General features: G+C 41.0%; 1 protein-coding gene across 6 annotated transcripts in view; it reads right to left on the bottom strand.

Moving 5' to 3' along the window:
* B3GLCT (beta 3-glucosyltransferase) overlaps positions 1–24498 on the bottom strand; it is a 123982-nt gene that overhangs the window by 47281 nt on the left and 52203 nt on the right. For all 6 annotated transcript variants that reach the window (XM_066369301.1, XM_066369302.1, XM_066369304.1 and 3 more), the window contains 3 exons: positions 10450–10526; positions 9840–9951; positions 3340–3476 (listed from right to left, as the gene is read on the bottom strand). In XM_066369301.1, the coding sequence (XP_066225398.1) occupies positions 3340–3476; positions 9840–9951; positions 10450–10526 (326 nt within the window). The remainder of the gene's footprint in view (positions 1–3339; positions 3477–9839; positions 9952–10449; positions 10527–24498) is intronic.

Genomic DNA, 24498 nt, shown 5'->3' with positions numbered 1-24498 from the left:
CTGCAACAACCAACCACAGACTGCACCTTCCAACTACAGTAATGATACGTCCTTCATCCAGCCTATGAACTGATCTTACTCCCAATAACAGGAGGAAATCAGCACAGTAGCTTTGGACTAGGGAGAAACCAGCTTGCAGCTGATGGAGCTAATTGGTACTTATGCCTCCTTTAGTCCTAAGTAGAATAACAATTTCTTGGAAAAAAGAAAAAGTAAAAATGTCCTAATAGCTGTATCTTGGCTGCAGATATCTTCTATGCTAGATAGGTTATATAACGTTGTTTGTATCACGAGGAAATACAGTCAAAGGTGAGCAGAATTTTGGATGTGGTCCTAGGATAGAGTCTGCATTTTCATTTTGTCTTATTTCTGCTAGCAGTGGAAAGGGAGCAGAGGCAGGGAGAAAACATGGATGTTCGTTACTAACATTCTACGGTTTGTGGCTAACTGTTCAGTGTTGTGAAAGCAAACGACACTGGCCGTGGTGCTTCCTCCTCCATTATGCCCAGAACTTCTCTGAACTTGTGCAAAAGGTTAGTCTCTTGGCCCCAATCCCCTTAGCTGTAGCTCCCTACACATCCTACTGAAATGAAAAACTAAGGCCCTCAGTTTCCTCCCAAATCTCAGTAGAAAACATCATTAAGCTTGTCCAAAAGGGAGTGAACTGGCACTTGTCAACAGATGTTTTCAGTGACCTCATAAACACAGGAAGAGAATGACGTGCCTGTGGTGCTATCTCTGCAGAACGTCAGGCAATCCGTAACATAGTGTCCCCCTAAAAAGACGAATATCTTGGCCAGTTCACAAAGCCCCTGGCAGCTGGTCACATGGTGACATGCGGTAGTTAGGAGATGGGCCATGGAACCTGCCAGTGCTTAGTGGCCTCTGCACTTGTGAGCAGTGTTGTGGCCAGAGGGCAGAATCACAGCCCCAGGGGCTCCGCAGACCGGTGATGCCTTAACGCCAGCATGGCGAGCATAAGACTGGACAAAGCTGTTCTGTATGAAGATAGTGGGAGTCAAAGTCATGTTTATGACACATCACTACCATCCACATGGTTTAAAAAGGGGAGGTAGCCATTTCTTACACTTAACTCAATAAAAGCTGGATTGCATTCAGCATTGAAAAAGGTCTTTTCCAGATGGGGAAAATAGAGTGGAAGAAGAAAGGTGAAACTAGTCTATCAGGACTGTCATCCAGGTGGGAGGCCTGCAGACTCTGATGGGCAGGGTGGAGAAAAAGGTTATGCTAGCTTCAGAGAAATGGCTATAACCACGGGCTTACTGGACAGGGCCTTCATGGCCTGTCGGTTCCCTCTGTGGCCCTGGGGCAAGGAGGCACTGCCTGCTCTCAGAGAATGTCACAGGACAGGTTATAGCTGTACCTGAGCTCTCTCCAGAGAAAGACAACCCTCTCTTCTCAGTTCCCCTCCACTATGCCCAGCCCTACTAAGAACGGATCGGGACACTGTGGATGCTCCTGGGCATGCCTGGCTCAGGCTAGGAGCTGCCCTCCTTGCTCAGCTGTCTCAGGATGGAGCTCAAGGATAAAATTTTTAGCTGGAGTTAACAGAATCCACTGTGATAGTTTAAGCAAAAAATGCATTTATAAAGAAAGGCATAGAGATGGCTCACAGGATTACTGAGAAGTCAGGAGAAAGAGACTCTAGGCTGAGACAGCCAGAACAATCTTCAGATTCATACCAAAGACGATGATCAAGGAGCTGTGTCTTCTGCCTCTATCAGGAAGCTATGGATCAGGAAGCCACTGTCTCAGCTGCCATTCCCCAAACAACCCCTCCTCTGCTGTGACCTCTCAAGCCAAATGGGTCCCCCATCCATTTTCTCCTTCCCCATGTAAGTCAGTTCCCAAAAGGAAATTTTCCATGGCCCATCTACAAGATGAAACCTGCTGTACCCTAGCAGTGAGGAAGGCTAGACAACACAGGGTACTGTTGATGTCATCTTTGGATTCTCAATAGAAAACACGGTGGGCCCTGGCCAGTTGGCTCAGTGGTAGAGCATTGGCCCAGTGTGTGGATGTCCCAGGTTTGATTCCTGGTCAGGGCCCACAGGAGAAATGACCATCTGCTTCTCCATCCCTCCCTCTCCCCGTTCTCTCTCTCTTCCCTTCCTGCAACCATGGCTTAATTGATTTGAGCACATCAGCCCCTGGCACTGAAGATGACTCTGTGAAGCCTTCACATCAGGTGCTAAAAATAGCTGGGTTGTGAGCATGGCCCCAGACGGACAGAGCATTAGCCCTAAATGGGGCTTGCTGGGTGGATCCTGGTCAGGGCACATACAGGAGTCTGTCTCTCTATCCCCCCCTCCTCCTCTAACTTGTAAAAGAAAAAGAAGAAGAAAAGAAAAAATAAAACATGACAATATCTTGTCAAGAAGGGAATTACACTGTAAGGAAATTTCAAGCATCAAGACAGCCGTCAGGCGGTTTCAGCCAGCCACTAATGACAAGACCTCTACTACCCATCTGCCTCCAATGGTCGAGGAAGCTTTTCCAGACTCCAAACCCTTGAGTCAGCACACTGCATGTAAAACATAAGGGAGACCCTTTCACCTTTGAAGGTGTAGTGGTCACAACTGCTGTATCAACTTTCCATTCCTTAAAAAACAAAAACACAATAATTCACCTGAAGTGTACAGACTGAAAGAGGGCCTGTCAACTACCACATTTCTCCTGAATGAGAACTTAATTCTCTTCATTTTCCACGTCTAAAAAAGCATCATTGCAATTATACACACAAATAGCTAGGTATGAATATCTACCATGCCTCTTGACCCTCTACGTGGCCCATGTTTAAACAGGTATAGCCATGCACATGACTAGCGATCGACCACCCATCCCAGGAGTGTAACAGACTCATTTTCTCACAATCCGAAAGTCTGACAATCAAAGTCAGACCTATTGCTGACTAGGTCCATTAACAACAACAACAAGACTTCTGAGGGCAGAGTTCTCAAACATGTGCGTGCCCTCCCTTAGTCTCACAACTTTTCTTTTCATTTTTATTGACTCTATTGGGGTGACATTGGTTAATAAAATTATATAGGTTTCAGGTGTGCAGTTCTATAGTACATCATCTGTACATTGTACTGTGAGTTCACCATCATGATTTATGATTCACCTTAATTTACAGGTGAGTAATAAGGAAGCATAGAGAGGTTGAGTGATGAGCTTGAGGAGACTAGTAAGTGATGGGGTAGAAAAAAGACCCTGCAGATCTCTCCACTCTCCTATGTACTGCCTCTGGCTGAACCCATTTGAGATCCATCAATTATAACACTCAGTGAAATTTTTTAAAAATCCATAAATTCTTACTTGTTCACAAGTGGAATACTAAGGGCCCAGCCAGCAGCAAAGTCTGGATATTTAAAAACTGTAGGATTTTCAGAAAAGGCATAATGGTGAATTATTGTAGATTCTTCATCATGTAATGCTTTTCCTAAAAACCATTCCTGTTAAATAATGAAATAAAATGTCATAAAAGAAACATTCCCTGTAATACCAAAAACAAAGTCATATTATTAATTTTAGTTAATTAAATATTCTGAGTAATAGAGAATTAGCACAGATTATGGTTTTTTTAACAAAAATATAATTAATATTTATAATAATGAACACAACATAATCTTTGTCTATAAAGAGTAATTTAATATATCATCAGGCTAAACAAAATTTAGTCATTATACCATAGTAAATATATAAAGGTGGTATTTTACAGAATATTTCTATCAAAATACTATTAAGGCAAAGAAAACAGTTTACTGTGTGCCCCATTGAGGTTCGCAAAGAATTTTTCTTTGACCCCTTCCAGAATCAGTGCCTATTTTATTTATTTATTTATTCATTCATTCATTCATCCATCCATTCATTCATTCTATTAACATTTCTTGTGAATTGTTATCAACTAGCATTTAACTTTGATGCCACACCGGACAGGAAGACAGCTTACACACTATGGGGAGGCAGGAAAGAAGAAAGTCAATAATATGAGTTCAGAGGATGACTACCATACGCTGTGATGGAAATGTAACGGAGTGATGGGGGCAAGGACACCTGTGGAAGGAGGTAATGGCTGAACTGAGAGTAAGCAGTGCCAACACACCAGCTCTGCACACGCTGGGGAGTGACAGTCAAGGCAGTTAATACAAAGTCCCTGGGTGGGGAAAGAGCTGGACACAGTTGATGAAATAAAAAAACCCAGTGTGGCCAGAATCCACTGGACATGAGAGACGGGTAGGGACAAGAGAGGCAGAAGACAGACAAGAGTGAGCGGGTTTTCCATGCCAGAAGAATGCAACACGGACTTGATTCCAAATGCAATGGAAGACTTCCCCTTCTGGCCAAGACAGAACCACCTAGCTCAGACTTACTCCCCCACTGAGGACAAGTGTAAAAGCTAGAGAAATTACTTAAAAGAAAATGACTGTGGGTATCAGAAAACAACAAAGACAAATAGGCTCTGAGGGCTGATATCCCAGAGAAAAGGGGCGCCCCTCTGTGGAAACCCCATATTCACTGTCTTTTCCCTCAGGAATGTGTTGGTCCCCAGAACAGAGAGGGGCACATCACAGACAGCAGCAGCAGAGGCGTCTGCAGCCTCACTGGACTCAGACAGAGGTACAGCTTGAGAGTGCCAAAAAGGTCGAGATTTAGAAGATCCCAGTTAAGTGAACCCAAAATTCTGCATGTATTCTTCCTTCAATTCCAAAGCCAAAGGAAAACCAAGAGGCAAGTGGAAAGCAGCAGTGAAGAGGCTAAGAGCTGAGTGCAGACTTCAGCAGTGGCGCAGGAGCCCTAAGCTGCAGCACTGAGGCTGCCTGGAGAGAAGGGGTCTAGCAGGAAGGCCTTCGACCTGTCCTGACAAGGTCTCCAATCTGGAAGAACATTACCTCCTCCTGTAAGAAGAGAGGAGCCTTCTTATCCACAGCCTCTTCAAGTTTTCACATAAAATATCTGACACTGAGTGAACAGTTAACGGACATCACAAAAAACAAGACCAACACCAAAAACAAAGACAAAAATGAAAACTGAAAACACACAAATAAAAAGAAGCATTTTACCAAAGAACTAGAATATATAAACAAGAGTAAAAATGGAAATTCCAAAACTGAAAAACACAGTAATTGAAGTTAAGAATTCAAGAGGATGTCAGGCACACGAGGAGAGAGGCTGAGTGACCTGAAAGAGAAGTCAGTAAAGAATATACAGATTGACACCTAAAGAAAAAAACCCCAAAGGAGGAAAACACAGAAAAGAGCCTAAGAGCAGTATGGGCCACAGTAAAAAGGTCTAAAATAAATAAAATTGGAAACCTAGAATAGGAGAATCAATTTTTGTAGAAATTCAGGCTTAGAACCTTCTAAAAGTGACAAAACTCATCAAGGCCTAAATTTAAAAAGCTCTATAAACTCCCATCAAGATAAAAATAAAGAAAGTTACATATAGGTATATGTTGCTTGAAAAACCATCCAGAGAAAATCTTAAAAGTAGGAAGAGGGGGGAGATATACACATTTCTTTCAAAGGAGTAAAACCAAGATACACAGCAGATTTATCAAAAGAAAAAATACAATATGAAAGACAGTAGAGGCCCTGGCCGGTTGGCTCAGTGGAGAGAGCATCAGCCCAGCATGCAGACCTCCCAGGTTCGATTCCCAATCAGGCACACATGAGAAGCAGCCATCTGCTTCTCTTTCCTTCCCTCTCCCCTGTCTCTCCCTCTTCTCTTGCAGTCAGTGCCTTGAATGGTTCGAGCATCGGGCCTGGGTGCTGAGGATAGCTCGATTGGTCCAAGTGTCAGTCTCAAGAGCTGAGAATAGCTTGGTTGATTTGAGCATTGGCCTCAGACAGGGGTTGCCAGGTTGATCCCAGTCAGAGCATATGTGGGAGCCTGTCTGGAAGGAAGGAAGGAAGGAAGGAAGGAAGGAAGGAAGGAAGGAAGGAAGGAACGAACTTTGGCCAACCAAAAATGTATCGAGTGAAACTATCTCAGATGGAATTGGAAGCCATTGAAAGTTTTCAAGCAGGTAAATGATTATCATATGAAATATGGAGAGCCTAGATTATTGGGATGGCCAGAGTAAAAACCAGGAGACAAGCTAGATGCTCTAATAATGTTTAAAGCAAGAGATGACAGATGATAGCTTGGACCTGAGTGGTAGTGTTAAATATGGAGAGAAGATGAATGAGAGGTGTATTTTGGAGGTAGAGTCAACTGGACATGACAGCATGGGGTTGAGGGAAAAAGAGGAATCAGTCATATGTTCTAGGTTTTTTATATGAGCAACTGTGATACCACAATCAGACTGTGATACCATTTCTGAGATGGGGAAGGTGGAAGGAGTTTAAAGGGTCATTAAGAGTTGAGTTTTGAACATGCAGAATTTGAGGTTCCTATTAGATGGATAAGAGGACATACTGAGCAGTTTGATGTATGCGTAGGGAGCACATGGCTCACGCCCTTGGTTTCCCCACACTCTGCTCAGATGTGGCCAGCTCAGCAAGGTACTGCCTGAACACCTACCCCCATCCTACCCTTTATCCCTCTTACTCTGCTTCATTTTCTTCATAGCACTAACCATCGTCTGATATGTTATTTGCATTTTTGCTTACTGTTTACCTCCCCTGCAACAAGAATATCCCCTGTTTGTGGGTAGGGTTGTTGTCGTTCTGCTCACTGCTCTCCCCGGAACACCAGACACGGACGAGGACTAGGTGCTCACTAGTTAAATGAATAGAGAAAGCCCAGGACAGCTTTAAAGAGCAACCACTCCCTATGAAAGAAAAAACTAAGCATATAAGTTAAATCAAGTACCCTAAGTCCTAAAAGTTTTATGTATTTTCTCTCTTTCCAACCATCACCACCTCATGCCCTATTCCAGATCAGAAAATAAAAGCACAGGGATACAGGACTATTTCCGAAGAGCCCCCTTCTGCCGTGGTTGTGCCCCAAATACCTCCCAGAGTCCCAGTTTCAGCCAGTTCAGCCACAGGTCATAGATGAACTGTGTAAACACAATCAGCATAACTTTTATGTTAGGTTCACAGTTCCACCTGATGGTTTTCTCCACGATACTTTCTTTACAAATGTATTAAGTCAACACTGGGCAAGAAGAATAATTTTAAGGCTAATTAATGGCCTCAGTTTAAGATAGAGAATTCAACATTTAAAAAAAAATCAACAATACAGCACTCTATCAAACTACTGAACAATATGAAAGTATGAAAGTCAGCACTGTAACACACCACATCAGTGTGGCTTATTTAAAAAAAATAAACACTTCTGAGTATTTTAACCCCTTCCTCACTAGTCTTTCACTATTATAATCTCCTGTTCCTATCAGAATTTTATGCAGAATGTGTTTTTATGTTTCACCTCCTATTGGCAGTGATCAGCTGTCACCTAGTATGTAAGACTGGTTTTCATATTTTTGCCAGGGACTATACTGTAAACTACTCAGACAGATGACTATAGAATCTGTGAAAAGAGGTACTCCCCGTGTCTTTCTTAGCGGTTCTCTTAATGGACTCAGAACAAAGACATTATAATGCAGACACACTGTGAAGAGGAACTCAGCACTGTCCTCATTCTGCAGGCACCCTTTTCCAGCTCTCAGGCGTCTCCTACGTTAGAAATAAGACAGTAGAACTAAATACATAAACGCCAACAGAAATACTGCAGGACGGGGGACTGCTTGTGTAAACTGTGGCACATTTATAAGATAAAACTGCAAAGAGCCATTAAAAATTATGATCACTGTCAAAAAACTGTAGTTGAATAATACAAAAAAAATACACACATATTAAAAGCACACAGTGGGGGGGGGGAGAAAGACTTCATCAAAATATGGAAATTTATAGAAATCACCTAGAAAGGCAATTTAACAAAGATTAATTATTTTAATAAAGATTAAATTTTTCCATTTAAATCATTGTATACAGTATAAATTTGCATTAGTAATAATAACAGAAAGATATTGAAGGGGAAAATGTCCGAATCAAACAAAATAACTGATACTGACACATTATATCATATTATTTTTGTGAACTTACTTGTGTCGATATCCAAGCCAGACTTGCTTTATACTTTTTTTTCTAAAATTTTAAGTTATTGGGGAAAAAAAAACCCCATGGTTTTAAGCTAACTTAAACATTATGTAATTTTTATTCCTAAATCCTAATTTCAAAAGAAATAAAACATCCTAGATTTTTTTCCCTATTGGGAACCATCTCATTTTGCCTCTGTTCTTGCTTTTCATGAACTTGCTTTGAACTTTTTAATTTATTCCAGTTTTCCTTAGAAAGCACAGTGAGTCACCGTCTCCTGAAGAGAATCAGAGCTTTGGCTAATGGCAAAATAATCTCCAGGTGAAATGAACACTGGAGGAGATTAAAACTCCTACATCCTGAAAAAGATTTGGGAGTTTTTCCCAAGTCAAAAGAAGATATAAAAGCCTAACAAATGTTTCACATAAAACATGGCAAAAGGTACATAGATGCTGGTTAGCATTATCTGAGACACAGTCATAATTCTCTCCTTTGAAGGAATTATTTTTTTAACCTAGCAACTTTCTCATTCAGTTCTGTGTGTACCTTCCCAGAGAGCAAAGGCATGAAGAGAAATGACAATGGATACTTCAAGCATCTAAACATCAAAATGGGTGGTTCTACGATAGTACCAAATATTCCAGTGTTTGAGAAATCTCATGCTCGCTGTCGCCCAACTTTCAGCATGTATATCAATGAGCCAAACAGGCAGCCTGAAGCCAGCTCTCCTTCCCCCATGTCCTTGTTAAACCTGACCCACGTCTGAGTGGGCATCAGAGCATGGGTGGAGCAGGCGGCCAGTGGTACCCTAAAGGGCCCACTCTGTTTATTCCCAGTTTAAAGAGTTCTATGATATAATCAAGATTCTCCAAGAGGACAAAGCAGCCTGATTTACTCTCAATGTGTCTCTGGGTCAGCCCTTGAGATTTTCAGAGGCACTGAACGGAGCCCAGCAGAAGAGCTGACATCACAGGGTTATTCAGTTGGTCACAGATGTTTATTGACTGCCGACTAAGTGTTCAGCACTCTGCTCATGTGAGGGATGAAAGGTTAGCAAGACCCAATGACCACATCCTCTCTGCACAAAATAAATTTTGAAAATATGAAAGTTGTGGTGAATCTCCAACGTGAGATGCATCCCCTTCTCACCTCTGACCTTCCGGAGAATACCTGCTGAGAACCCTCTTTTTCTGCTGTTAACTCCTGCTCATCCTACATGACTCAGATTAAATGTCACTTCCACTCGTGACCCTCCCAGATGAAATCTGATGCCCAGCTATGTGCTTCTAATAGTACCCCATGTCACCCTTATTAAAAGATGCCTCACTTTTAACTGTAATTGCTGCTTTAATGGTCTGGCATCTCCCTGCGGCGCTGTACCACCATGAGGTAGGGCCCTTGTCTGTTTGCCCCACGGTCACGGTGGTACTCAAAAAGTATTTCTTATCTAAAATAAGATATGGTCATTGTTCATAAACAATTGATTTAAACATTTCTTAACTCTGGGTTACAGTTCTTTTAAACTTTCTGATATTCCTAGCACATACAAGTAGTTTTTTCTTTTCATTTAAAAACAGCTCATTGTTAGTTCCATCCTTCTGAAAGCTCAAAACTTAGAATTATTTAATATTGCTTCCAGATACTCAACTATTACTCCATTCTTTTTCATTTTAAATTAAGTGTTTTATTAGGTTTAAAAATCTCTTAGTCAAAATCTTCTTTTAAGTATTTTCCCCAAAAGATAAATTCTGGTATTGAAGTTGTATTCACCTTTGAGGGGTCATATCTTCTGAGTGTTTCTAAGAGTTCTGGAACTTGTATTCTTGTCTCTTCTTCACAGAAGAAAATCCATGATGAATTTCTGCTATATGTTACAGAAAAGCTGACAAAAAGAAACAGGCTATAGTGATCACTTCTATAAAGGGAGTTTATAGTAAGGTTTAAAATGAATAGGCAGGAAATGGATGAAGAACATATAAAATGGAAGAAATCTACATGTTTTTCCCTTATAATTCAATGTATAGTTTCAGTTTACAGGAAAGTCAGAAACTAATGGTTTATACAATAGCTCAAGTTCTTAAAGTTAATTCTTTTCATAACAACACCAGTGCAGAAGACATAAAATTATAGATATTTTTATATATTCTATAAATATTTTTATCCTTTAAGAAAGAAACATATTTAAAAATAAGAGTCATTCCTGGTTTGGAGTCAATCATCAAGAATTCTGGTTAATGTAGTAGTCATAGCAAGTAGAGTTTCCATTTACTTCACTTACTGGCTCTGAGGAAAAAACACACCCTCTTGATAAGAAAACTAGGGAGCTTACAAACATCCAAGTAGAAAAGTCAGGAATTTACACATTTCCAGTTAAACATACTGCGGGAACAGAGGAAGTATGGTCCATGCACCTTCCTGCTCAGACAGCTCGTGCAGCAGAAGGGCTCTGGGCAGTTCCTAATGAAAAAGGATCAGAGAAGAGCAATAACTAAAAATGCAAGGATCATTCCACTTTTCTTTTTTAAGACTCAATTTTAAAACACAGGAATTATTAGAGACCTGGCATTTTACCCTTCACACTATTCTCATTTTCTTCCTCCTCCAGAGATAACAGAAATAAAGGATTTGGGCTGAATCCAACATGAGCTCTCCACCTGCCAGACAGAAAGCAGAGCTCAACCCTTCCAGGTGCGGTCTTCAGTGATGCCCAGAATGGACCTAAAATGTGCATGTTTTCAAAGGTGACTGGAAGGGAAGAGTCCAGGGAAGTAGTCAGGACTTTGTCAGAGGCATGAACATTTTTTGTTGTATACACACCACACACCACAGGCAGCATATGGGAAATAAAATACTTTAGATAACAAGAAGATATAATATACAGGGTACGTCATGTGAAAATAACATTTTTAAAAGTGCCCTATAAAACCTGCCCTGGCCGGTTGGCTCAGCGGTAGAGCGTCGGCCTGGCGTGCGGGGGACCAGGGTTCGATTCCCGGCCAGGGCACATAGGAGAAGTGTCCATTTGCTTCTCCACCCCCGCCCCTTCCTCTCTGTCTCTCTCTTCCCCTCCTGCAGCCAAGGCTCCATTGGAGCAAAGATGGCCCGGGCGCTGGGGATGGCTCCTTGGCCTCTGCCCCAGGCACTAGAGTGGCTCTGGTCACGGCAGAGCAACGCCCCCTGCTGGGCAGAGCATTGCCCCTGGTGGGCGTGCCGGGTGGATCCCGGTCGGGCACATGTGGGAGTCTGTCTGACTGTCTCTCCCCGTTTCCAGCTTCAGAAAAGTACAAAAAAAAAAAAAGTGCCCTATAAATCCTAAAACACCACAGTAACAAAGAGTTTGAGATATAAATACTAGAAATATAATCCTTAAGTATTCAAGCAACAATGGTAATAGCATAATGATGGTATTTCAAAATTTATAAACATAGGAGGAAATAAAATTCAGAAATGAGGCACAACTGTGGTAAAATAAACATGCACACATATAAGCAGAGAAAGACTAATAATTTTATGGCTATGAATGTTAGCTTTGAAGTAAAAGCACTATTCAATACATTTCAAGTTGTGTCAAGCCAAAAGTCAGATGTCTAATAGTCTTTAACGCTTCCCTCAATAAACTTTAGTATATTCTTGTGTTTTATCCTATTTCCTGGTAACTGTTACAGATAAAATAAGCATCTAAATATTTCATGTAGGGCAGCAGTATTCCACGCCAGTTAGAAAGTTCATATACCTTTATTATTTAAGAAGAAGAGGGTGGTGTTAATATAAATCTTTGGAGGTAAATATCAAATAAGCCTCATTATTTTATGTTACATAGTATTTACTTTAACTTCCATGTACAAATGAGAAATGTAAAAACAGTAATGAAAGGTTAAATCGGACCAACAACATGGCATGTTAGAAAGAAAAAGCAAACCCAAAGGCTAAATTAACAGTTACCCAGGATAGTCCAGGGTCTTCCTACTGCTCAGTCTAAATTAGTTAGTAATTTCCCGTCTTTTAAAAAATTGCTATAAATATGTATATATGTATATGCATACATGTGTATACACATATATAATATATTCAAGAAGGATTATTTAAAAACAAATATTATCTGTGAAGAAAACTGATAAAGTTAGCATTTGCACAAAATTTTCAAATAATTATGGGAACATGTTAATATGAACTAGCTAGAAAAGAAACATTAAATACTACTAAAAGTTTTATAAGAAACTAGCAAATGAGCTATTATGTAGCAACTGGAATTATAATAACGACTTTATAACAATGGGAACATCTTTATGTTAAATGGGAAAACATGATTCCAATAGTGTAAAATAAATTCATATATGAAGAGAGACTAGAAAGGAACCAGAAAAATGAAAATATTTATGCCAAGATGACAAAAGTTATTACATGCATGATTTTAAAACACTTTAATGTAGTTAAAACATAGTTCAGATTTTATCTTTTCTATTAATTTTTAGAGATAGAGAGAGATAAGAAGGGAGGGAGGGAGGGAGAGAAGAGAGGAAGGAGAGAAGAGGGGAGAGAGAGAGGCAGAAGAGAGATGAGAAGCATCAACTTGTAGTTGCGGCACCTCAGTTGTTCATTGACTGCCTTGAGTGGGGGGCTCAAGTCAAGCCAGTGACCCCTCGCTCAAGCCACTAACCTTGGGCTCTTGTCAATGATCCCACACTCAAGCCAGCAAGCCTGCACTCAACTCAAGCCATTGACTTCAGGGTCTTGAACCGGGGGTCTCAGCATCTAAGGTTGACACTGGAACCACTAAAGCCACCACCAGTCAGGTAAAGCATAGTTTAGTTTTAAAAATGTCTTAAGGAAAAAGAATAAACCTCAAAAAAAATTTCCCAAACAAATACTGCCCTCCCTAGAGGGTAGAATATGAAAATGAGAATAGTGTGAAGAGTAAAATGCCAGGTCTCTAATAATTCCTGCATTTTAAAATTCAGTCTTAAATGCAAGGTAGGCAAAAGTAGGTTTACAGTTATGAGTATACAAAAGTTTATTCTTGTATTATTATTTATTAATTATTGTAGTATTTTTCCACATGAACAACTCTAAACCTACTTTTGCCCCACCCTGTATATAAGTGATGTCATTAGGTACTACAGCTAGACAGGTAGTATATACAGAAGGCTGTGATAGCACTTTCCTGGCAGAGATGCAAAGTCAGGCTCACAAACAACTTCTGTCACAATAAAAGGGCAGTGGGCAAAGGTTCAGTCAGCACAAGGGGAAGCTAAATTCTAGGATGAAATAAAGTCTACGGCTAACTGGTGAATTGTAGTCATTCCTATCCCCATGACTCTTTTGTTCACTAAACCAATCATATGCCTATATTTTGTATTTGCTTCCGTTGGTAAACACAAAACTGGCAATCTCCACATAGAAACTCTTCAAAAACTAGTAGGCTGTGTCAACAACTGTTTCCACAGGTAAGTGAATACTTTTGTCTCAAAAATAAAGAGTTCTATCACACTCAGAAACCTGGCCTTCCTTAATTCTTCATTAAGCCAACATCACTTAATCCTTTTTCATCTACTAATACTCAAAAAAGCCTCCAAAGCTTTTATTCTTGTTTTATAAGTATGCATGTATATGTACATATATGTGTATGTATATGTTCTGTGTGTGAATACCAAAGCCCCAAACAGATACACACATACTCGTGTGTATTAGCACTTTTAGGATAACCCAGTTTAAAAGATCACAATAAAATTTTACAGCAAGTGTTCTTATCCCAGGTCTTACTACTTGGAATTAGTAGAACCATTTTTGTTCTTTCTGTCTGTTTATCTAATACCACATGGGATTTAGACCTTCTTACTTAAGGTGCCATGTCACCAGCCTAGGCACTTTAGATGCAAAGCACGTATTTTTAATATGTATTTGGATGAATAACTGAGAAACAGTTTTCAAGTGAAAAAACAAGGGAAAAGTAAGAAAATATTATAGCAAAAGAGGTGTTTCGAACAAAAGCTATAGTAGAAACACACATGCACTGTCTGCTGTTGACCTAAACTGTGCCTATGCACCAAATCACGTGACTTCAAACCTAAAATGTAAGGCAAAGTCTTGTCACTAAGGAGATGATGCCATGGCCAAGACAAGCATAAAGGGGATAAAAATACAAATGATCATTTGTGGGAAAAGGAAAAGAAAAAGAAAATGAAAAACTTGATCACAAGGCTTTAAACTTTTTATGTCACCTGCACTTGTCTCACTAAACCAAAGCTGACTTTGGTTTCCATCAGCCTTGTTTCCATCTTCAGCATCTGCCGGTTCCCTAACAAGCACTGTAACCTCAGAAAGCCCACTGGACTTTCAGTCAGGACTTCCTTCGAACGTCTTCTTTCTTTTTTTTTTTTAATTTTTTAAAATTTATTTATTCATTTTAGAGAGGACAGAGAGTTAGAATGAGAGAGAGAGAGAGAGAGAGAGAGAGAGAGAGAGAGAGAAAGGGGGGAGGAGCCGGAAGCATCAACTCCCGTATGTGCCTTGACCAGGCAAGCCCAGGGTTTTGAACCGGTGACCTCATCTTTCTTATCAGTCACATTTAAAGCCGCTTATAATTATCAAAAAAACCAGCACTCTAACTCATCATTGGGCTGTTACACATATTAATTATCTTCATTAGGGGAGCAGGTTTGACTCCAGAGGTGAGTATTCTAAAAACACTCTGAGAACGATATGGAGAAAAAATCATGAAAAACCTATAGCTAGAAATATTAAAAATATGAATAAAAAAGCCAACATATGAACAGAGGTGAAAACAGATTAACATTTAAAACATCATAAATTACTTTTCATTATTAGGTAAATTTGGTTTGAACCACTTTGGTTTTCCTGCCTCTGTCTGGAAAAAATCAACTCACTCAGCCCCGTGCCCTGGTCTCCCCTGCCTGCAGGCTGCTTCCCAATGTTTCTCACTTGTCTGTCCCTTAATTAAAAATATAAGCCTAGCAGTACATGAGTGTGCGGTCTAATTTAGTCTCACTATTCAGATCAAGTACTAACTTAGAAAGCAAAAGCCCAGACATGTGTTCAGTATTAGGCAAAAGTTCTAAAAGGCTGACCCCGTATAAAGACTGATTCAACTATATTTCCAAATTCCAACTATTGATATTACATAGTTCTTGGGCATTGAACTGAGCTTTTAGAACAATAAATAAATTATGATGAAAATTAACATGTTTACTGAAATCATTTCTTTCACAAGGGGTAGGTTTATCTTATGAGGATAATAACCGAGATGTATAACATGCTATTTGAAACATATATCAGACAGATTTACTACCTTTTAAAAATCCAGTATTATTTGTGGACCAGTAGTTTATATATGATGCTATAATAATGTATCTTCCAGGAATCTGAGCCTATATGTAAAATATATATATATTTTTTCAGATACCTGCCTTAATCATAAATTGTCCCTTTTGGAATAAGAAAAAAATATTACCTCATTATTTATAAAATTTATTTTTATTAAGTAATTACTTTGAGATAAATTACTAAGTACATTTTTATAGCTCATATAAATCTGTTTTAACTAAGTATTCATTCACTCATGAGAGGCAGTAAAGTTTAGCACATAAAAACCTGACTTCTAGAACCAAAGTACTTGCACACAAATCCTTGCACCCTCTTCTGGGCTGTGCAACCTTGAGCAAGTTCCTTGACCTGTCTGTGCCTGTTATCTCATTTCTAATATGGGGATAACCATAGGCCTGGGGAATCAAATGAGTTACTACCTACATGCCTCCCCTCGGCACACACTATGCATGTGATATTATTATTATTATTATTATTATTATTATTATTGATTTGACAATATTTGAGTACCTCTATGAGCCAGGCGCAGTTTTAGGAACACAGAAACAGCAGTGAAAAGGCAGGGCTAAGTCCCTGCCTCCCCTGAATCTCACATTCTAAATGAAGGAAACAGGCAATAAGCATATAAATCTAGAAAACAATGACAAGGATAGATGGTATTAAAAAATAAAGCCAGAGAGAGGGATGGAGTGAACAGGACACCGCTGACTACGCAGCGTGGAGTTCTTCACATACGTCAGCCACACCGATCTGCTGGGTGACTATGCCCCACCTGTGTGTCAGAAGGCAGCAGAGCAGGCAGCAGTGGCTTTGGAGCCAGTCTGACTGAGATATAGGCCTGGTTGCCCTACTTTGTAGCAACGTGACCACGGGCAAGTCACTCAATCTCTCCAAGCCTCAACTGCCCCTCTGCAAAGTAGGGAAAATAACTGCAACCCATTCACAGACAAATGAGCTGACACTGGAAACAGCACAGCACAGAGTATTGACAGGAGCACCCAGAAAAACGGTAATAGTGAGGCACACTCAACAGGAGTCAGCTAGGATGACTACTGTCCTTCCAAGTTTGTCTCCACTCCAGGCCCTGGTCCCACATACCGGATTTCTCACTAGTCTCTCTGACACCACCTTTTCAAACGTGAACTCATCATGTTAGCTCAGGGCCAGTCACCTTCCTTTCATTCACCCATTCACTAACATCCAGTGCAACCTGCAACTGATCGCCTCCATCCAAGGGAGTCCTCACGGGTGCCCCAGGCAGGAGTTAGCAATCTCTTACTATTTCTTCAGGCTCAGCCCAGACATCCTAGCAAAGCCCTTGCTGACACTTGCAGGAAAGGCAGGCCAGTCTTTGCCTGTGCTCTCATTTTGCTGTGCTGAGTAGCTTCATAGAGCAGCATGCAGGATGGGCAGGGCTCACACCATCCACGTGACTCACTGGGAACAGGCCACCCACCCTAATGGGCACCACCCACCACAAGCACCATCCACATGGAACGCTACCCTGGACACCAATGTCACCACCACAGGGTGAGTTCTAAAGTGACTGGCTTTTTTGGGTCCCTGGTTCCAGACTCAGAATCCTGCATGGCAACATCTAAGTGTCCACACTCAATCACAGGCGCCGCTCCACCGAGCTCCGGGAGACCAACGTCTGCCTCTGATATTCTTGTCGGCCATGGCCCAGCTCACAACAAGATCACATGGAGTAGAGCTCTCCAGTATGGAGAGGGAATCCAAATGTTGGGCAGACAAAAAGAAACAAATGTTCATGACACAGCCTTCAGCATGGTATGAGGAATTAATTACTGCTGAGCTGCTCTGCTCCCGCCGGAAGTGGACTTGACCTCACTAGGGCATCTTGCCCAGGCCCTTGCATAAAATAAACATCCAATAAAGACTATTACCTAAATGGATGAATAAATTCTTTTTTATATAGGATACCACTAATCACAATTTATTCAGCAGCTCTATAATAGACATTTAAATTTATTTTACCATTTTTAAAAGACTGATTTTTCATTCTGTTAAAATAGAGGCAATTAAATCTACTCCCAAGATTGTGGTGAGGGTTAGAAATAAATTGTGGCAATTTTTATTACCACAGAGTTCAAATTGAAATAGGGGTATAGAAAAAATTCTATTGTCTCTAGTATCCAGACCTGAAATTAAATGGGAGCAGTTCCTATGTTTCTTCACAAAATAAAATTGAAGTAAATAATGTTTTAATATCTACAGGGTTTGGCCCATTGTTAGTATTCAATACATGTTTAATATACAACAAAATGCAAGATAAAAGACATTAATTTAATACCTTTTGAAGGAATCACAAGTGTTTTTTAAATTTTTTAAGAGTTGTCAAAGATGAAAATGCATCTACTAATTATGTACATTAACTTATCAAGTGAGAAGATTCAACTGTCAATCAAAGGGCCATCTATTACAAATAAGGTTATGTTTATGTTCAGCCTCTCCATATATAGCCATAATAATACAGAAAATGCTACATACTCTCATGTTTAACCAGGATTTGATAAATGTCAAATCAATTCCAGGTGATCTGGACTGGAAGGTGTATTGGTTGGATGCAGGGGTTTGCTTAAAAGAGGCAAAAGCACACAAAAAAAATGCCTCTATTGCATGGCATGATTTCTCCTATGATGCACAATGAGGAAAGAGGTCATAAGAAAATGAACAGAGCAAATTGTTGCTCTTTTAGAAAACAGGCTAGGCTCAGACTGGTAAAGTGATTTGCCAAAGGCTACTGAGCAAGTAAGCAGTACCAGGTTCTGGGTCTTCAAATTCCAAAGCCCATGTGCCTGCCACAGTGTCCCTGCAGAGCGGTCTCTCCTCCCTTCCAAGGCGTTTCTCAGCCCACCTATTTCCCCCACAGTTCTGCCTGCATCGATCTCCACCGACAGCAGTATTTTTCCTTTTCAGAAGAAAAGTTATTCTTTTTTTTTCCAGTTACAGCTAACATATATTATATTAGTTTCAGGCATATACCCCAGTAATTAGAAATTATATAACTTACAAAGTGACCATCCTGATAAATCTAATACCCATCTGACACAATAGTTATTAGAATATTATTGGTTATACTCCCTATGCTGTACTTCACATCCCCATGACTATTCTGTAACTACCAATTCATATTTCGTAATCCCTTCACCTTTTTCACACATCTCCCAAACCGCCTCCCATCTGGCAACCATCAAAAGAGTTCTCTGCATCTATGAGTCTGTTTCTGTTCTGTTTGTTCATTTATTTTTGTTGGGTTTTTTTTTAGATTTTATTTATACATTTTTAGAGAGAGAGGAGTGAGTGAAAGAAAGAGAGAGAGAGAGAGAAGGGGAGGACCAGGAAACATCAACTCCCACATGTGCCTTCAGCAGGCAAGCCCAGGGTTTCAAACCAGCGGCCTCAGAGTCTCAGGTCAACACTTTATCCACTGTGCCACCACAGGTCAGGCCATTTATTTTGTTGTTTTTTTTAATTCAATTGTTGATAGATATGTATTCACTGCAATTTTATTGTTTATATATTTTATCTTTCTTTGTTTTTCTTCTACTTCTTAAGGAAGACACTTTAACATTTCATATAATACTGGTTTGGTGGTAATGAACTCCTTTAGCTTTTTCTTGTCTGGGAAGCTCTTTATCTGTCCTTCAATTTTAAATGATAGCCTTGCTGGGTAGAGTAATCTTGGTTGTAGTTCCTTGGTTTTCATCACTTTGAATATTTCTTGCTAATCCCTTCTGACCTGCAAAGTTTCTGTTAAGACATCAGCTGACAATCTATGGGAGCTCCCTTGTAAATTTCTAACTGCTTTTCTCTTGCTGCTTTTAAAACTTTGTCTTTAACCTTTTGTATTTTAATTATAATGTATATTGGTGTGGGCCTCTTTGTATTCATCTTGTTTGGAACTCTGTGCTTTCTGGACTTGTATGTCTACTTCCTTCACCAGGTTAGGGAAGTTTTCTGTCATTATTTTCTCAAGTAGGTTTTCACTTTCTTGTTGTCTCTCTTCTCCTTCTGGCACCCCCATGGTGTAAATGTTGGTATGCTTGTTGTCCCAGAGGCTCCTTACACTATCCTCATTTCTTTGGCTTCTTTATTTTCGCTGTTCTCATTGGGTGTTTTTTACTTTCTTATAGTCCAAAATGCTCAACTGATTCTCAACTTTATCTACTCTACTGTTGATTGCCTGTAAATTAAGTGATTATTCATTTCATTTACTACAGTGGTAGTCAACCTGGTCCCTACTGCCCACTAGTAGGCGTTCCAGCTTTCATAATAGGCGGTAGCAGAGCAACCAAAGTATAAATAAAAAGATAGATTTAACTATAGTAAGTTGTTTCATAAAGATTTATTCTGCCAAACTTAGCAAAAATCTGACATAAAGTACTTGGTAAGTATTATTATTATATGCTTTAACTTGCTGTAACTCTGCTTTATAAATTTTATAAAGTAAAGTTACTTCCCTATTTTACAAATCACCATTACTGTGGAGTAGGTGGGCAGTTAGAAAATTTTACTACTAACAGAGATACAAAAGTGGGCAGTAGGTATAAAAAAGTTGACTACCCCTGATTTACTGTATCCTTCATTTCTGAGTGGTTCTTTTTCATGCTTTTCATGTTTGTTTGTTTTTTTATGCTGTTGAAGTTCTAAATTCACTGACCATCCTTATAACCAGTGTTTTAAACTCTGAGTCTGGTAGATTGCTCGTCTCCATTTTGTTTAGTTATTTTTCTGGAGATTTGTTCTGTTCTTTTATTTGGGACATGTTCCTTTGTCTCCTCATATTGGCAACCTCCGTGTGTTTGTTGTTTCTAAGTATTAGGTAGAGCCATGTCTCCCAGTCTTGGTAGAGTAGCCTTATATAGGAGGTCTCCTGTAGGGTGCAGTGGCATAGCCGCCCTGTTCACCCAAGCTGGATACTTCAGATACACTGCCTTCCCCAGTGTGGGCTGTGTGCACCCTTCGATTATAGTTGGGCCTTGACTGCTGCTGGTACATCAATGGGAGAGATTTACCCCAGGCAAATCAGCTGTAAGGACTGTCTGCAACCACCACGGAGGATCAGTGTAGGGGCCCACCCCACAGAGCAGGATTTATCACATACAGCAGGGCTGTGGCACCTGCTGAGTTGACCCCTGGAGTGTGTCACTTGTGGAGGTAGGTGTGTGGTCCTTCAATATGTCTGAAGTCTTGCACCCTTTGTGATGGCTCTGGGGCCTCCCAGGAGGTTTGGACCAATGCCAGCCATTGCCTATGTTCTGCCTGGGGCCACCCAGCATGAGTTACAAAGTGACCTGCAGAGGGCTGCTAACTTGTGGAGGTGCCCAGGCAAGGCCATGCTACAAACCAAGGCTGGCTGCTGCTAGTGTCACACTGGGGCCACTCAGTGAGAGGTACGGGGCATGCCAAGGCCAGACGTTGCTTGTTTGAGAAACTTTAGTTAACCCTTTTAGTACGAACATTCACATACGTCCTCATGCCTCTTGACAATCCAGAGTATGATTGTACATGTACATCTTTAAACTCTGAGCTTGTGGTACTGTTAGAAAAAAACCGAAAGGGAATGCCTGAGTTTCCTAAGAATATAAAAAAGGGTGAATGCATCTCAACATACTACAGTCATGTTAGCTCAAAGATGGTGTGACAAAAGAGAGGTCAACATGCTAACTACAGTTCATGAGGACTTGATGATTGAAACTGGCAAAAGTGATTGCACTACTGGGCAAAGCATTACCAAGCCACTAAGTGTGGTCAGGTACAATGAGAATATGGGTTTGATTGACAAGGCTGACATGCAAATTAGTTTCACAGGAAATGTAAGAAAAACCATGAAATGGTGTATAAAATTATTTTCATAAAATTGACATTGCTGTTTTGAACTCATACACTGTGTATCAGATGAAGACTAGAAGAAGACCATAACAATATGACTTCAGACTGAAGCTCACTGATCAGCTTTTGGAGGAGTTTGTGAAAGAGAGGAGATCACCCAAAGGAGGCCAACCATCATCAGTAGGAGACAGCCTTTGTCTTTCAGGGAGTCACTTCCCAAAGCCAGTCCCCGCAACAGCCTCAAAGGATAAGCCACAACAAAAATGCTTTGTATATCAGCATGCTACAAGAAGGGAGTGTTGGGCAGATAAAATACATTATGCTCACTTTGTTAAAGATAGTGCTGCCCATGTGGAAGCCCATTGCCCAGGTGATAATATTAATTGCCCTTCTTGCTTGGGATGGGCGTGATTACATTAATGTGTGTTGGGGGCGGGCTGTGGGCAGGCAGGATCCTTGTAGCCTGGAGCTTGGTTTTATCACTAAGCCTTTCCCAGGCTGGGGTGGTGCACTTTCATGAGGAATCCCATTATGCCTCAGATAAGTGACTTTGTATCAGAGACTTCTTGTTTGTATATTGGATTAAAGGTTTTGATTTGTATACTATAAAGTGGGGCAGACCTGGGAGCTTGCTTTCTCTCAGTTCCTGAGATTAGCATTAGAGAGGAGTGCAAAGTAAGGCCACGTGGAGGAGGCCAGGAGAAGCAGCCATGATGGTGGAGTGCTGAGGGAGAAGCCAGGTGGAGCAGAGTTTGTGCAGGGAGAAGGAGATGGGGAACAGAGGTTGTAAGGCCAGGAGCCGCCATCGTGGCCATTCACATGCAGGTTCCCATTGGATTCGGGCAGACGATAAAGAAATGGCGGAGTCAGAGGATGGGGGGCCATCCTATTTATTGGTGTCTCACCAAGACAGGCAAACCACAAAAGAAGACAAGGGAAAAGCAGAAAACCAGCTCTTCCCATGAAGGGCCAGGGATCAGGGAAGCCCCTGCAATTGTGATAGCAGGAACTGTGTGTCCAAGCTCCTGGTCTGTCCCACTTTATAGTGTAGAAAACCAAAATCCCTTAATCCAATATACAAACAAGGAAGTCCCCGATATAAAGTCACTTATCCAAGGCATAATTGGATTCCTCATGAGAGTGCACCACCCAGATCATACAATCAGTCAAGGGTGTGGGGAAAAGCTTAGTCCCAAAACCAAACCTCAGGCTACAACGACCTGGCCTGCTTATAGCCTGTCCCCCACACCCAATATAAGTCACAAGCGAGCAAACATATATATCATATTTACAAACTTATTTGACCAACAGAGGTGAATAAGGCTGGTGAGCTAGAAACCTTTGATTCTAGGAAACTCGGATAAGTCAGTGGCTTTGGGAGCCCTGAATGGAAAGGGAAGTGCTTTCCCACTGTGTGTATTTCTTGCCTACCGGGTGCAAGCTAGGATTAAAGGTAATGACCCACCAGTTCTTGGCTCCATTGTTTCATTACTGTCTGTCCAAATCAAATGTGAACCTGCATGGGCCAGGCAGCTGTGATGGTGGCCGTGGCTACTGGCCATACAGGGAGCATAAACAGAAGGACACAAGGGTGATGTGCATTGAATATAACAAATCACTTCGCCTGCATCCACGTTTTGAGAAATACCACAGTCTGAAAAAGTTTTAAATGTAGGAATAAATAAAAATATCTATAAATTGTCCTAAGAATATCATCATATACGAGTACACATTTGAGATTCTGCTAATAACAATACTTTTTATTTACAGATGGGAGGTATGCGAGAATTGCAAAATAACAAAAATTTTTATTTAAAAAATGTGTAAGGCAACATTAAAAAAAAGGCAAATATATGTTCTTGTTGTTTCTATAAATTGGTTATCAAAAAACATGATTTTAAATTAATAAAACTGTAACCGTAACTAATTTCATTTTTTGAAAAAAATAACTCACTCCTGGGGGATCGAGCATGAAAAAAACTCACTAGTGAAAGGGTTAAGTGTGAAGCATGAGCCAAGACAGGCCACTTGTATGGAAAAGCCCCTGGAAACAGCTTGGGTGGTCCTGAAAGTTGGGTGCGGCAGGGCCTCAGGCAATCGCTAGGGCTGGGCAAACTGTAAGCCAGGTTGACTCAGATATGGTTCCCATATGCTGACTCTGTCGGGGAAGGGATCAGAAAAGAAACAATGGCATTTGCCAGCACTTATGTCTGGGTGAAAGGTGTCCCCCCCCCCCCCCCCCCCCAGCTCTCAAACTGATGACAGACAATTAAGTTCCTTCCTGTATGTCTTTGGTGTCTTTCAAGCTGCTGTGCCAGTGCTGGAGCTCACAGGGAGTGAGTCCAATTAAGAGGAACCACCTGGGGCTCCAGCAGCCTCCTTCTCACTCAGCCATACTCCCTGCTGTTTTTTACAGCCAGAAGTTATAGAGACTTCTCTTCCCAGCACTGGAACCCTGGGCTAGGGGCCCAGTGTGGGGCTGAGACCCCTTGCTCCTCAGTTGGGACTTACAAGGTTGAGATGTCCCTCCTAATTTTTATCCACCACACGTGGGTGTAGGACAGGCCCCTTCTGTGTTCTAACCTGCCTAACAGTCTCAATGTGGCTTCTTTCAATATCTAGTTTAGGACTTCCATTCAACTAGATTTCTGGCAATTCTGAATAATGGTTGTCTTGTAATTTAGTTGTAATTTTGATGTGGTTGTGGAAGGAGGCAAGTACCATGTTTACCTACATTGCCATCTTTGCCATCTGTAAAGCCAGTATCCACGGCCACCATCATAGCCGCCTGGCCCATGCAGTTTCGCATTGGATTCGGACAGACGGTAATGGAAATCGCCCCCTAGTGGGCATGCCGGGTGGATCCCAGTTGGGCATATGTGGGAGTCTGTGGAAGTCCCAGGTTCATGGGACTGGTGGGCCATTATCTTTAATCCTAGCTTGCACCCGGTGGGCAAGTAAAAACACACACTAGGCTCAAGCTACTGACTTATCCAAGTTTCCTAGAATCAAAGGTTTCTAGCTCACCAGCCTCATTCTCCTGTGTTCCCCATCTCCTCTCTACACAAACTCTGCACAAACTGGCTTCTCACTCAGCACTCCACCATCTTGGCTGCCTCTCCTCTCCTCCATGTGGCCTTACTCTGCTCTCCAACCTGCTCTCTGCTCTAATGCTAATCTCAGGAACCGAGAGCAAGCTCGTGGTCTGCCCCACTCCCACTCTATAGTGCAG

Source organism: Saccopteryx leptura, chromosome 2 (genome assembly GCF_036850995.1).
Source record: "Saccopteryx leptura isolate mSacLep1 chromosome 2, mSacLep1_pri_phased_curated, whole genome shotgun sequence".
Taxonomy (NCBI): domain Eukaryota; kingdom Metazoa; phylum Chordata; class Mammalia; order Chiroptera; family Emballonuridae; genus Saccopteryx; species Saccopteryx leptura.
This window is presented reverse-complemented; position numbering and strand designations above follow the sequence as displayed.